This window comes from Vidua chalybeata, chromosome 5 (assembly GCF_026979565.1).
Source record: "Vidua chalybeata isolate OUT-0048 chromosome 5, bVidCha1 merged haplotype, whole genome shotgun sequence".
In the NCBI taxonomy this organism is placed as follows: domain Eukaryota; kingdom Metazoa; phylum Chordata; class Aves; order Passeriformes; family Viduidae; genus Vidua; species Vidua chalybeata.
The window spans coordinates 43,419,269-43,432,919 of NC_071534.1; the positions used below are offsets into that span (position 1 = coordinate 43,419,269).

General features: G+C 38.1%; 1 protein-coding gene across 5 annotated transcripts; it reads left to right on the forward strand.

The window, feature by feature from the left end:
* Positions 1 to 94: 94 nt before the first annotated feature.
* Positions 95 to 11,689, forward strand: PUS7L (pseudouridine synthase 7 like). 5 transcript variants are annotated; one of them, XM_053943795.1, is made up of 9 exons: positions 783 to 837; positions 971 to 1,207; positions 1,902 to 2,061; positions 3,007 to 3,202; positions 5,022 to 5,120; positions 6,607 to 6,688; positions 8,029 to 8,306; positions 9,933 to 9,986; positions 10,548 to 11,689. In XM_053943795.1, exons 2-9 carry the CDS (start codon positions 1,120 to 1,122, stop codon positions 10,869 to 10,871), a joined length of 1,281 nt encoding a protein of 426 aa, XP_053799770.1. In that variant the 5' UTR covers positions 783 to 837; positions 971 to 1,119; the 3' UTR covers positions 10,872 to 11,689. The 5 variants fall into 5 exon arrangements, with proteins under 5 accessions (XP_053799769.1, XP_053799768.1, XP_053799767.1 ...); XM_053943794.1 differs by having other exon boundaries at positions 95 to 1,207; XM_053943793.1 differs by having other exon boundaries at positions 224 to 1,207; positions 1,983 to 2,061.
* The last annotated feature ends 1,962 nt before the right edge of the window (positions 11,690 to 13,651 follow it).

The window sequence follows — 13,651 nt, forward strand, 5'->3', positions numbered from 1 at the left end:
GGAACTTGGTAACGTCCTTGGGCCCCTTTGATGGCAGGAGGGGGCGGTGGAGGCCGTGGCGCCCCCTGGCGGCGGCTTCCGGGGGCGCGCGGCGCTCCGGCCGCTGTCCGTCCGTGCCTCGCTCCCTGCCTGCGTCCCTGCTTCCCTGCTTCCCTGCTTCCGTCCGTCCGTCCCTGCCAGCCGGCCAGCCACCCACCCTCCTCGCCTTTCAGCAGCCTTTTTCGTAGCAGTTGATGCTATTTCGCCCCTCTCCCTTTTTCCTCTCCGCCCGCTACAGGTGCGGCGGGCCTGGCGGGGAGCAGGGCGGCCATGCTGCCCTGCTTCAGTTACCTGACCGAGCACACCGGCTTCCGCGGCACTATCAAAAACTCGCCGAGGGACTTCGTAGTGACAGAGCTCGAGGTGCCCGAACTCTTCCTCAGGGAAACCCGAGCTGAATTGCTCCAGAAGACCAGCGAAGCGCCGCCGGCACAGAGCAGCCTGTGTCCGCGGGAGCCCAAAAAGCGGAGGACTGAGCCGCCCGGCCCGGCTGCCCCCGGGTGCCCCCGGGATGCTGCTCCCGGGCCCCCGGGGCGCGGCCCAAGCCGGGCGGGAGGCGGCTGTGCTGCATCCCCTGGCAGAAATGAGCGTGAGGGAGACCCCGATCTGCAGTCCGGCCTCGGGGAAGCCCCTGTGTTGGAGTCCTTACTCGGCAGGCCCGTGAGCGAACTGCTCAACAAATTTGCCTGCGATGTGAAGGATGCGTGGGGCTTGGAAACCAACGCGGATGCTGGTGCCGGGGAGTTCTCGCTAGGACCTAGGCTGGACAAGAAAATTCGAGCTGATTTACACAGTGCTGTAAGGCAGAAATACCCCTTTCTAGTCACTGTTACAAAAGACAATGAAATGATTGTAAAAGGGAATCCTGATTACAGAGAACTTTGTCAATTAGTAACTGAAAAAGAAACAAGTGATTTCTTTAAATTTTTAGATGCAAAGCTAGAAAATTCTACGTTTTCCTTCGAGCCTGATGGAAACAAAGAGCACAGAAAAACAGTTCACCACTTTATCAATAGAAAATTTGGAAAGCTTTTAGAAACAAAATCTTTTACCGTGACAGATGTCAATGATCAGTCGAATATGTCAATAATGGTACGGTTTCGAGAAAAAAGTTTGTCCAGAAAAAGGTGTGCTGGTGGTTTTCAGGAGAAGCAAGATGTTTATACAGGTAAATACATTTTTAGTGAAGGTAGCAGGTATTATGGTGTTCTGTAGAAAGACTGATACTCAGGATCATTTTTATATGACACATATATGACAGATACGACACATAGGCCTGTCAACTCATTGTTCGTGTTGAAATAAATCATTGTCAATGCAATGGTGTTATATCCCTGGAGAAGGAAATGGAGGAATCAAGTTACTGCAGCCATTTGGCATAAACTGCTCGCTGATAATGGTTACAGTTCTTTTGATTGTAGCCACTAACTAACTCTGTGGCATTCCCAGGGTGATAGCTTTCCCTTGAAAGTAATTGTGGGGGTTTAGGAGGTGCATTTAGATACTGAACAAGTCAGTAAGGTCAAATTTGACTTATGATCTCATTCTTCAAAGCATTCTCTGATACAAAGAATGTTTCCTGCAATACGTCCATGCATGTCTGTTGAGTTGTGTTGCATTTTATGAGGTACTGTTTTTAAAGGCATCAGGGTTTTTGGCTGGTCTGAGTTTTGTGTATCATTTTTATTTTTTTCCTTCTATGCTGTAAAAGTCCCATTTGATTTAGTGTTGTGGGGTAGGAGGACAGTTTCTTTACAGTTTCCATGCTGTTGCGGTTTGAGGGGAAGAACCTGCCCATCTGTCACGGCAGAACACTGAAACATAAAGGCAAGTTCCTAATAATTCTGAGGTGATTGTTTCAGCTTTCACCCTTCAGAAAGAAAACCTAGAAACACTAGAAGCAATCGGCTTGTTGGCAGCTGAACTTGATGTTCTTCCTTCAGACTTCAGTTACACTGGCATCAAAGATAAGAAGGCTATCACTTTGCAACCTATGGTGGTGAAGAAGGTGACTCCTGAGAGGTACTTAAAATCTGGGTACAAGCAGTTTAACACGTAGTTTTTGGTGTTAATAAGTATCAGCATAGTACAGTCTCTTGAAATGTCCATTCTGATGTGTCTTCCCCTTGCCTGTATAGAGCACAGTGGAAATGGCATTAAACTTTTGTGGCTTTAGGGAATGTGCAACTTAGCACTCAGTGGTAAATCTCCACTGCAAACTGGGGCCAGTTGTCCAGGAGGTAATTAGCAAAACTTTGTGTTAGTGTTTAAATGATGAAGAAGAATAGGTAAATGCATCCACACAGCAAGAGAAAGAAATCTTTTTTATAAATAAACAGTTTATGAAGTTATTAAAATATTGCTTAGGATTCAAGCTCTTATGCTGAAATTTTCCTTTGGTTTGAATGACTCCTTTTTACACATAAGAACAAAGAGATTGAGTGGGTATTTTAAAGGGTAAATATTTGAACTGTCAGCTGTGTTTCCAATTACAAGCATCTGCGAGCACACCCAGAGAATCAGTGCACTAAATTTGTTTTTGTTAAGGCTGACGAAGAAAGAGCAATTGTGTTTTGGAGTCTGCTGGAGCACATTACCATTTCTTTTCCTCTCTCTTTAATGAAAAACAGGTTTTGAGGAGGTAAGAGTAAAAAAATTACTAGTTTTTCAATTAAAAAAATTAAAAATTTAGTGCAGTTACTCTGAGAAAATTCCATGAATTGCTTAATTCCAGCATCTGTCAGTATCATAAAAATGCCAATAATTTAAAAAGTATTTCTGGATTATAACTAAATTTTAAGACTTCTATGTCTGCATTTGATTTTGTTTTCTTATAATAATTGTTTTACCTCCCATTTTATTTTTTATGAGTTTTTAGTATCAGTGCAAAGGTGAAAAAGACATTCATTAGAAGCTGTATAGCTTTAGTAGAGGATGGTTCATAATTTCTCCTAATTACTTATTCAGGTTGAAGGAAATTGGAAGCAAAATGGAAAAAAAGGGTATGAAAATATACAACATCCGTCCAGCATACCAGCACCTCAGACTTGGTCAGCTGAAGGGCAATCACTTCGACATAGTTGTGAGACATCTCCAACACCACAGTCATGACTCTTCTGCAGATTTGAAGGAGAGAATATCTGAGGCAGTGGAAAGTGTTGAGGTAAGAAAGACTCATGATAATGAACAGAGCTTTAATTCTTTGCTGTTATAAAAAGTACTTTTAAGGAAAATGCTTGTAATAGCACAATAATGGCAATATTTCCCAAATTTGGTGCTTTTTGCAGTTTTATGTCTTTCCTGCATTACTTAGGGAAGCAGGAGTAAAATTGCCTTCCAAGAAGGGATTATAAATGAATTGATTCTGTGTTTTAGACTGGAGGCCCCAGGGTAGTGCAGCAAAAGAAAAGGGGAATTCAGTAACAAATTAGTATGGATATAAAAGCCATTGCTGCACAAAGCTGAGGCCAGCCAAAGTGATGGGTCTCACTGTGGCAGATGAAGGAGGAAATAATGTGCATCCATATATGCACATCCATATATGTGTATGTGGTATGTGTATGTGGTACACATATGCTCAGTACACATCACAGCTGGTTGCCTTTTTTGGTCATGTGAGGAACATGCATGGTTGGCTTGGATGAAAAGCTTTCATGGTATGAACATATGTGGAATGTCTGTCTCTTGAGAAAGAAGACTCCCCTGAAATGCAGTGGATTTTGATTCTGCTTTCCTTAGTCCCTGAAACAAACTCTGATCATGTGACATTCTTAAACCACCAAGAAAAATAAAAGCAAATAATGGAAGGGAAAAACTGCAAATATATTTTACAGTATTGATTTTCTTGCCCTATCTTTCAAAGTAATAACTATAATATAAATTGCTTTAAGAAGATTAATCCAGGAATAAAGTCTTGAATGAAAACTACCCAATGTGCAAAAGCAAAATACATTACATGTACTTTGGAAATTCCTTCTTTGCTCCATCTGACTTGTTTTATTTTGCCATTTGGAAAATGAAGCCGAATTCCCATGATTGTGTCCTGCTTTATTGGATTTACCTTACTGGTCAGAAGATAAATGACAAAACAGGATACATATTAATCCAAAATATGCATTTTTCATCTTCTGTGAAGGCAGAATTGTGTATGGGACTTCTAGGTGTCCAAAGCAAGATTATAAAATTTGAACCTAATAACCATTTGGAAAACAAATATGTGTTTTGTGTTTGTCTACTCCATGCAGAGAAGACAAACTATTTTCTAGAAAATATTACTATTTTCTAGAAAAGATTACTGTGTATATTTTCTATTTTCTATATAGATGTTTTCTAGAAAATATTACTATTTTGTGGGTCTGTGACTGTGACTATTTGGGTCACAGTCATGTGACCCAAAGAGAACACCCTTTTCTAGAAAATATTACTATTTTCTAGAAAAGGGTGTTCTCTTTGGGTCACATGACTGTGATTTTACTTCTTGCGTGTGACCTAGAACTCATCAGGAGATTTAAAATCCCAATTAGCAGAAGTGTTCACTTTTGACCTTTATATTGCAGTAACAGCAGAAGTTATCTCATGTCAAAAAGATTAGTGTTTTTAAGGAAAAATATCCAGTGGTTACTGTTCGTTAGCTGTGCTGCATTTGCTTGAGTAGAGATTCCATAATCTGACACATTTAAAAAGCTTAATTTCTTTGACTTGACCTATAGTTGTAATTATAATAATTGACTGGAATAATAGGAATAATTTTATTTCATTTACCTGGGATCTTTTTAATAATGTGAAGACAATGGTAGAACTTGATAGTCTTTTTAGTGCCAAAATATCATAATGAATTATGAGTTTTGTTTTTCATGTAACTTCTGATTCTGGTTTTATACATTTTGGATGTAAATATGGATGTATGTGTGCTGTCTGCCAGGCCTTATTGATCATACCCAGTACTTTCATGCATGTAATATATTTATTGTTTCTCATTCTAGACAAAAGGTTTTGTGAATTACTACGGACCTCAGCGATTTGGACAAGGACAAATTGTTCAGACAGATCAAATAGGATTGGCTTTACTGAATGAAAAAATGGTATTTCCATTTTGTAATTTGAGTACTTACTGTCAAGAGAATTTCATATTACTGTTGCAATATCTAGCACTGGAGTTGACCATCTCAGTGAACAATTTCATTTGTGAGATGAACCCATCTGTGTGCTGGAAGCAATTGCTAGATCAGTTTTGAAAACAAGATAAGCATGAAGATACTCGTACTGAAACTAAAACCTTTTTTTAAACAGCAAGTGAAGCTTTAAATAGTTCTGGGGTGATAGTTCTGTCTGTGATTGGAATGTGATTGGGATTGTCATCATGCCACTTGGCAGGAAAGTGTTTGCATTTGAAACCCGTACAGGGTTTGAACACTGAAAAGAAGCAGTCTTCATACAGTGTTCATTCATGGTCCTGATCACCTCTGAACTGTAACTTCTTTATCCTGCTGGGGGTCTGTTTACTTCTTAAAAATGTCACGTAAGTTTGTAAGAAAGGATTTGCTTTTTCAATACTGTGGTAATTTATCTGCTATGTAGAAGAGATTTCTGCCTTCCATTATTCCTTGACTACTTTCCCTAACTCTCAGTTCTGAGCTTATTAAATAATAATAAGATAAGAGTAATGTACTTTTTAGTGTATGTGGTATAGTGTTTGGCACTATAGAAGAAGTAGGTAGAAGATTAATCAGACACTACAAAGTCAAAAGGATACTTGAATATCCTTTTCTTCTAATCTTGTTTTCATTCTGAGAAAAATCAGAAAAAGCTTATCTTTCAAATACAAGAATCAAGATTTGAGAGCAGCCCATGAAAAGCTGCTGTTGATGTATCTGACATCAGATAGCAGTTGGACCAGGTGCCAGTCCCTGAGGAGTAATGATTTAAATCCTTAGTCTTAACTTAGTTACTTTAATTTAAAATATGTAGGGATTACTGTTTATATTAAAAAATGTGCCAGTATGTGATTGCGCAGTCCAATACAGAGGAGGACAAGAACCAGGTGTCACAGCTTGGTAGAAATGCTAGCAAATTGAGCAGGTCCTCTAATACTGCAAGTAGCGGCGATTACTGTAGTGTTTTCCTTGTCACTGTGTCATCTGACCTAATACAGATCAGTATTAAAAAACAAAACAAAAAAGCTTTCCCTCTGTATGAGATTGCGGAATGTGTTCAGTCTAAATTTTGCATGAAGCATGCAGGATGGAAGCATTCTATCTTCAGGATGGAATGATGACAATTTCACGTGGAGAAGTTTGAACTGGATGACCAGGAAAGTGACCTGGTTTCTCATAAAGCTTTGAAACTGTTTTACATTTTCGGGGTGACTAAACCCTCTTTTTAACTTGAGAAGGGGCACAACACATTGTTCTGTGGTTCATGGGATCTTCTGTGAAAGGGAGAATTTGACTTTTACACTAAAGAACTTATTTAATTTTGAGAGATTGCAGAATATGCCAAGACAGAATTGGATGCATAATTACCTGACAAATAGTCATATTTAACTGAAAAAAAATTTGTACTTTTAAGGTGAAAGCTGTGAAATTATTTTTCACACCTGAAGATACTGATGATCCTGTAAACAATGCAAAAAGATACTTTCTTCAAACTGGTATGTCTACTTAAATTGTCCATGTATTTATGCAGAGTCGATATTGTGAGGTAATAAAGTGTTGCTGCACAGGGAAATACTTTTTATTTTCCTACTGTTTTATGCCACTTACACTTTATTATAATGAACTTCATTATAATTTTTATATGTGCAACTCAATAGAGTTGCACATTTCAAAATTATATGAGGGTGAGGCCCTAAATGTGCAAAATAGTGGAAAATGAATGTACTTCAGGTGCAAGAAAATATGGGAGCAAACACTGTATATCATAATGCTGGAGGAGACTAAGATTTATCAGCCTCCTTCCATCTGTCAGCTTTTGGATAATGAACTTATCCAAAAGGGATAGTAGATAGTGAGGGAAGTATACAGGAATGTGGCACCCAACTCATACTCAGCACTTAACACATCTACTTTCTTTCTTTCTTGAACTAAAATCAACAAAATAGGTCAAAGGCAGGAGTGTGCTGAGTAGAGTGCTCTGTTTGCCATATTTATTGGTTTTATCATTCAGCTGAACTTTCTCACCAATTTGAAGAAGAAATACATTTTTCTTTTCAAATATTCCACATCTATTAGACTGCTTATCAGTGTAGATTGACATACTAACTATGATATATAGCTTCAAAAGACAAAGATATGTAAGATAAACAATTCTGTTCTATATATGGCTGTATGATGCATGGAACTTCCAATTGATGTGGACCCTGAAAGCAGCTGCTTGCCTTTTCCTGAAAGTAGACGTAGAAGTCTGCAAAGGGCTTCATCAGGTAATCACTTGTAATAGGAAAAAAAAAAAAAAACAAACCATAAAATTTTAAATATACAACATTTATATAATGTAGTAAATATCTGATTAAATGCATTTTCATCTTAATTAAGAGTCAGACTTCCCTAAGGCAAATATCATTTTTGCCTATAAAATAAAGACATGGTTTTTACCTGCTGTGAAATATATCTTCTGAAATGATGAGAAGTAGAGATTTAATGTTCTTTTATAGCTTGTTTTTTACTCCCAGTTACCTGGTTCAGAAAAACCCCTTTGAAGTGATAAAATAAGTTTCTAAAAAAAAAATATTGTTCAAACTAGGCTGAATAGCTGAATGACAGCTAGTTTAATTTATACTGCATGAAACAGAATAAAATTTATGGGTCTGTGTTTATAGGCATACAAGATGAAATTTGTCTAACACAACACATTGAAGGAAAGGAAATAATCAAAGCATGGAGACATTAGACTGACACCTTTTTTCTCTATTTGGTTATTTTATCTTTTTAAATGTCAGGTAATACTTGAATCATTAGGGATTACTGACATGGTTATTTTTGTTTATATCAGAAGATGCAAAGGGCACACTTGTGATGCTGCCAGAATTTAAAGTAAGAGAGAAGATGTTGCTACGAGCTTTAAATCGCTATGGTGTAAATCATGAAGGTTGTACCAAAGGATGGCTCAACATTCCTCACTCCTTGCGCATATTCTATGTCCATGCTTATTGCAGTAAAATTTGGAATGAAGCAGCATCATATAGGCTGAAGACTTATGGCTCAAAAGTGGTTGAGGGTGATCTTGTCTTCTTGGAAGAAAATGATGAAAGCATTTCCCTGAATGACAAGGTGAGTCTTCTTGTAAAGTAGTTCTTGTAAAAAGAAAACAACAACAACAAAAACCCCCAAACAACTTAATGCACTTGAATACATAAACAAAAATACTCTAATGCTTTTATTGTGGTTCACTCATTAAAATATTTAATATTTGTGACAAAGTTAAAAAAACATAGGATGTTTTTTGGTTTCACCATAAATAGACCTACGAGCTAGGCATATAATTAGCAGCTTTAATCTGTTTTGGCTGTTCATTTTATTCAAGTGAGAGGAAGGAGCAGAAGGTCAGAAATGATACATGTGAAAATTTAGTCTCCATGGTATATAATGCTCTTCTTAGGATCTGACTGGGGAAAACCTTCAGAGTAGACTCTGGGTGTGCCCATATTACCAGTCAGTGCAGATCTGAGTCTTGCTCTCCACATCAGGCCTTTCCTAAATACAATGCTGAGTGTGAGTCCAGGGTTAAAGGTAGCCTCAGGCTGGACTGATAATAACTGTAATTGCAGTTACACAGGCAAAACATGTTTAGCACCATTTCACTGGTGCTGGGTCTAAACTGGTAGCAGCTGTTCAAAAAATGCAGTGGTCTTCTTGCTAAAATACTAAAAGGCAAGGTAGTGCTTCTGCTTGCCCATAGCTCAGCCTGGGAGCTGTGCATGGAGCCATAGGTGAGCCAGTGAATAGAATCTGGCAGTGGAGTGTCTGGTGCCAGGTTTTGACATACTGAAGTCCATTCTGAAGTGCTCTCTTCTTTTGGGGTTAGCATACCTTATTGTGAAGACAGTTGCCAAGTAGCAAGTGGTAGGACAAGAGGAAGTAGCCTCAAGTTGTGCCAGAAAAAATTAGATTATTAGTCACCAAAAGGGTTATCAAGCACTGGAACAGGCTGCACAGAGAAGGGCTTGAGACACCGTCCCTGGAGGTATGTGATGAGGGTTTAGTGGTGGATTTGGCAATGTTTTGCAGCTGGACTCAACCTTTTCCAACCTAGATTATTCTGTGATTCTATCTTTCTCCTGATCAGATCAATCATGAACTGTTCAATGTGTTACTGGAGAGCAAACAGATGTGTGCAGAGGCAGAATGTAATTAATTTCTTTTGGGTGAACCTCTTACAAATTTGAAGGCAAGAGCATTTGAAAGGTTACCTCCAGTCCCTATGGAGTAGCTTGTATTTCAGTTGAGATTTTTCTTTACCAGTATTTTTGAGAGTGAATGCTAATGAAACAATTAGATAAAATAAAATGAAAAGCAGATATATTAAATTCAGTATTGAATTACAGAGTTTTATATAGATATATTCCTTCTTAATATAAAACATTGTTTTTTGTATTTTTATATTTGCTGATGTAGTACAAGATGCCATTGACTTTGTTAACTTCAGACTCAAAGAATAATAGTGGTAGCTAGCATCAGTAAATGTTTCATGCAATGCCATCTACCAGTAAACTGATTAATATAAATTAAGCAAATCTTAAGATTTTTTCATATCTGAGTGTATTGCACCTGCAGTAGTCAGATGACCTTAATATTCTGTGCAAGTTTGTGAGTACAATGCATAATTCCTAAAATAAAGCATATGTTTTTACTTTTTAAAAGGTTGGTGGTTTTTTTTCTTCTTAAATCTCTTGTCAGGTTCATGTAGTCACTGCTTCCGAAGAATCAGCTAACAAATATTCTATATACCAAGTAAGTCTGTATGAAAAATTCTGAGTTGTTGATCTTTTTATCTTATTAATTTTAAGTAATGTGATTAATTTAACTGCTGCAGTCTTTGTCACTGCCAGAATGCATATTGAAGAAAACACATGTGAACTAATTTCCACTCTCATAACAAATTTACTTGGTAGTAGATAGAAATAAGCATAGTGTCATTTGCAGTATGGCAATATTTGTCCTGAAGCTGAATACTTTGGGAAAGATTTCAGTCTACTGAAAAAAACTTTCAAAAGGAGTTGACGATATAACTTTTGAAGGTTTCAGAGTGTAGTTGTGAAGTCTTGCATGGCAACTGAATGTCTTTACTGCTGTATACTGCTTTGTTTTTGGAATCCTGATACATTGATTATTTTTTCTGCTTTAATGACATTCAATATACCTGTCATGCACAACATCATTTCACAAGAGAATCTGCTGGTTTACTATTTCAGGCCCCAAAACACAAGGTTTAAACACATTTTAAATGATCACATTTATTTAAAGGGGAATGGGTGAGCATTACCTCAAATATGTTTGTTTTTTTCTTTGAAGGTGGTTCTTCCAATGGTGGGACACAGTATCAAGTATCCCAGTAATAAAGTTGGACAATGGTACCATGAAAGACTTTCTAAAGATGAGCTGGAGTTGTGCAAATTCAGAGTGTCTCCATTACAGCTAAATATACCTGGATGCTACAGACTCATTTTGAAAAAAGTTCAGAATCTCTCATATTTTTTGGAAAGTAGTGAAAAAGAGACCAAAATAGAGGACAACCATCTGAATGATTTAAAAGTCTCTCTTCATATATCATTTGACCTTGATCCTTCATGTTATGCAACAGTCTTTCTGAGAGAAATAATGAAATGTGATTTTTAATATTCCACTTAAGGAAAGATTGCAGGAATATTGTACAGTGTTGGTATTTTACATGTTATGCCAAGAACATAAGGTAGGTTCAAGTCATGAGCAGGAAAATTTTGTAGATTGAGATTCATCCAGATAAGGAAAAAAAAACCATTACCAAAATCCTTTGGAATGTTTCAAAATAATTCCAAACTCTAAATGCATTGAATGTGTTGGAGTAAAACTCTTACACCAGAAAGGTCTAACAGAACTTAAAGAAATCATGGGCAACCAACATGAATTTCCTGTTTGCGTAGGCATCTGGCTTGCAACATTAAGTCCTGGAAAAGTATTTGCAGCAAACAAATGGATCATGTAATTCATAGTATTTTTTAAAAATATTTTATACTAAATGTTATTCAAGCAATAATGTTACAAGTTTACAGCGTAAAGGTTTCTAACTGAAAAGTTGTACTGAGGTTTCCTAAATATATTGTGTTTCATTGTGTTCAGGTACTTAATGTAAAAAGGTTAAAGTCCTGAGTCAACAGTGACAAGTTGTCGGTTGCTTTATCAGACATTTGATGAATGCCCCAAGTTAAGTTAATGCTGATGATTTCAGGATTCAGTAGTGCATAGCTGGGAGTGCCTATTTCAGTAAACTCTTCAAGATCAAACGAGTACTTGACATCAAAACATTTATAATAAAACCAAAGCCACCTAACATTGTTTAGAAGATGCAGGCTCTATTCCTGTTATTGTCAAGCCTTATGGTAGCACAAAAAAGCATACTAACCAACTTCGGAAAAAAAAAGCTTCTCTATTTTCTTTTTGATTAAATAAAAAAAAAAAGGCAGTTAACTGTGATAAAATGAGTGGATTTTTGAAAAAGGATAGAACAAAAAAAGCATAATTTACCTTGTCTGTTTGCCACTGTACCACAATATTTGTGAAACCAAGTTAGGACATTGTGGTTTGGATAGGTGGACAACCAGATGAGTGAAAATGTGATGGGATAATGAGGTGCAGAGAGTAGTAGTTAAGGGGTCACACCCTCCCTGGAATGAGTGTCACTGGAGTGTCTTTTGGGCCCCACCCTGCTTCGTGTCTTTGTCAGTGGCCTGGAGGAGTGGATGGAATTCAGCTTCATTGAATCTGCAGATAACACCAAATGAAGGGAGCAAATGGATATTCTGGAGGGTCAGGCTGCTGTTCAGGGCACCCTAGATATGCAGAAGGAAGAGGCCAATGGGAAGTGTTTGACACTCAACAAGGACAAATGTGAAGTGCTGCCAGAGGGAGGGAAGCACCAGAGCCACTACTCGGCTCTGCAGGGACATACATGGTGAGCAGCTGAATAGGGGCCCTGTCCAGCTCTGTTCCTTGGCAGCAAGAACGAACCACACCCTTCTGGAATAGATTAGCAGGGACACAACCAATAGATCTTGGGAAGGTATTACATCCCAGTTTCCAGCAGTTGTTTGACCACATTTAACTCTACATTCAGTTTTGGCCCTAGCACAAGAAAAACATACAAGAACCAAGTGCCAAGTTCAGCAAAGAGCTTCTGAACTATCAGGGCACTGGAACCCTTACCATTTGAGGAGATGCTGAAGGAACTGGGCTTCATCAGCTTAGAGAAGACATAGTGTGGGGGGGAATCAACAGCAGCTCACCAAGTACCTATGAGGAGGTTAGCAAGAAGGTGGAACCAGGCTCTTCATAGTGAGTGTGGCAGGAGAACAAGAGACAGGGAGCCTAAATTGAAATGACAGATTTACAGTGGTTAAAAGGAAGGACTTTTTACCTGTGAGGACAGTCAGGCAGTGGAACAGGTTCCCGAGAGGCTGTGCAGCCTCCATCTGAGGATGTTTGTAAGGTCAAATGGGATAAAGCTCTTAGTAACTGTCCTGGTTTCAGCTAGGGTAGAATTAATTTCTTCACAGTGGTTATCACAGTGCTGTGTTTTGGATTCAGAATGACAATGGTGTTGGTAACACTCTGATGTTTTGGTTTTTTTGCTAAGTTAACTATATTGAGTCAAAGACTTTCTTGTCTCATGCTCTGCCAGTGAGGAGGTACACAAAGGAGACAAGGGAGAAAGCATAGCAGGTGACCTGAACTGACCAGAGGGATATTCCACACCATAAAACATCATGCCCAGTATATAAACTCGCGGGAATTACCTGGAAGAGGAGCTGATCTGGGTTTGGAAAGGGAGATCTGGCATCAGTATCAGATACTTTTTCCCTTTTTATTATCGTTAGTATAATTGTTTTGTGGAGGCAGTTAAACTAAAGACCTCTTCCTACCTGGATTGCCTGTAGATGGCAGCATAACTTAAAGTAGGAAAGTCTACACATTTTTACTGAGCAAGAATCAGTAATATAAATTGATTTCTCTTTATTGCACCAGTTGATAAAATGATTGCATAGCTTTTCAGATAATGCTAACAGCTGAGTAGGATAAATTTCCCAAGCTTGAGAATTAAAGGAATAGGAAAAATAGAAATAAACCTCACATAATTTCAATGCATGTATAAAACTGTGCAGCAATGAAGGATCCAGATAATTCTATACCTTAAAAAAAGAGGATTACTCTGTAAGTCTGTGTCAGTAATTCAAAATTTGATCGTAGCTTTTATACGAGGAAATAGACTGTCATGCACACAATAGCTACAGAGCCACTGCAAGTGTCCTACAATGCTTACCCTATTACAGTGCTTACTCCATGCCTCAAGTTTATGGTATACAGGCAAAATGATGGAAAATCCATTTCCCTGCCATGACCCAACTGAGTCAACTTTCTTCCAT

Coding starts and splice junctions, on each gene's coding strand:
- PUS7L (XM_053943794.1), top strand. CDS start 310: ATGCTGCCCTGCTTCAGTTACCTGACCGAGCACACCGGCTTCCGCGGC. Junction 2,062..3,006: donor AAGAAGGTGACTCCTGAGAG/GTACTTAAAATC, acceptor TTACTTATTCAG/GTTGAAGGAAATTGGAAGCA. Junction 6,689..8,028: donor AAGATACTTTCTTCAAACTG/GTATGTCTACTT, acceptor TGTTTATATCAG/AAGATGCAAAGGGCACACTT.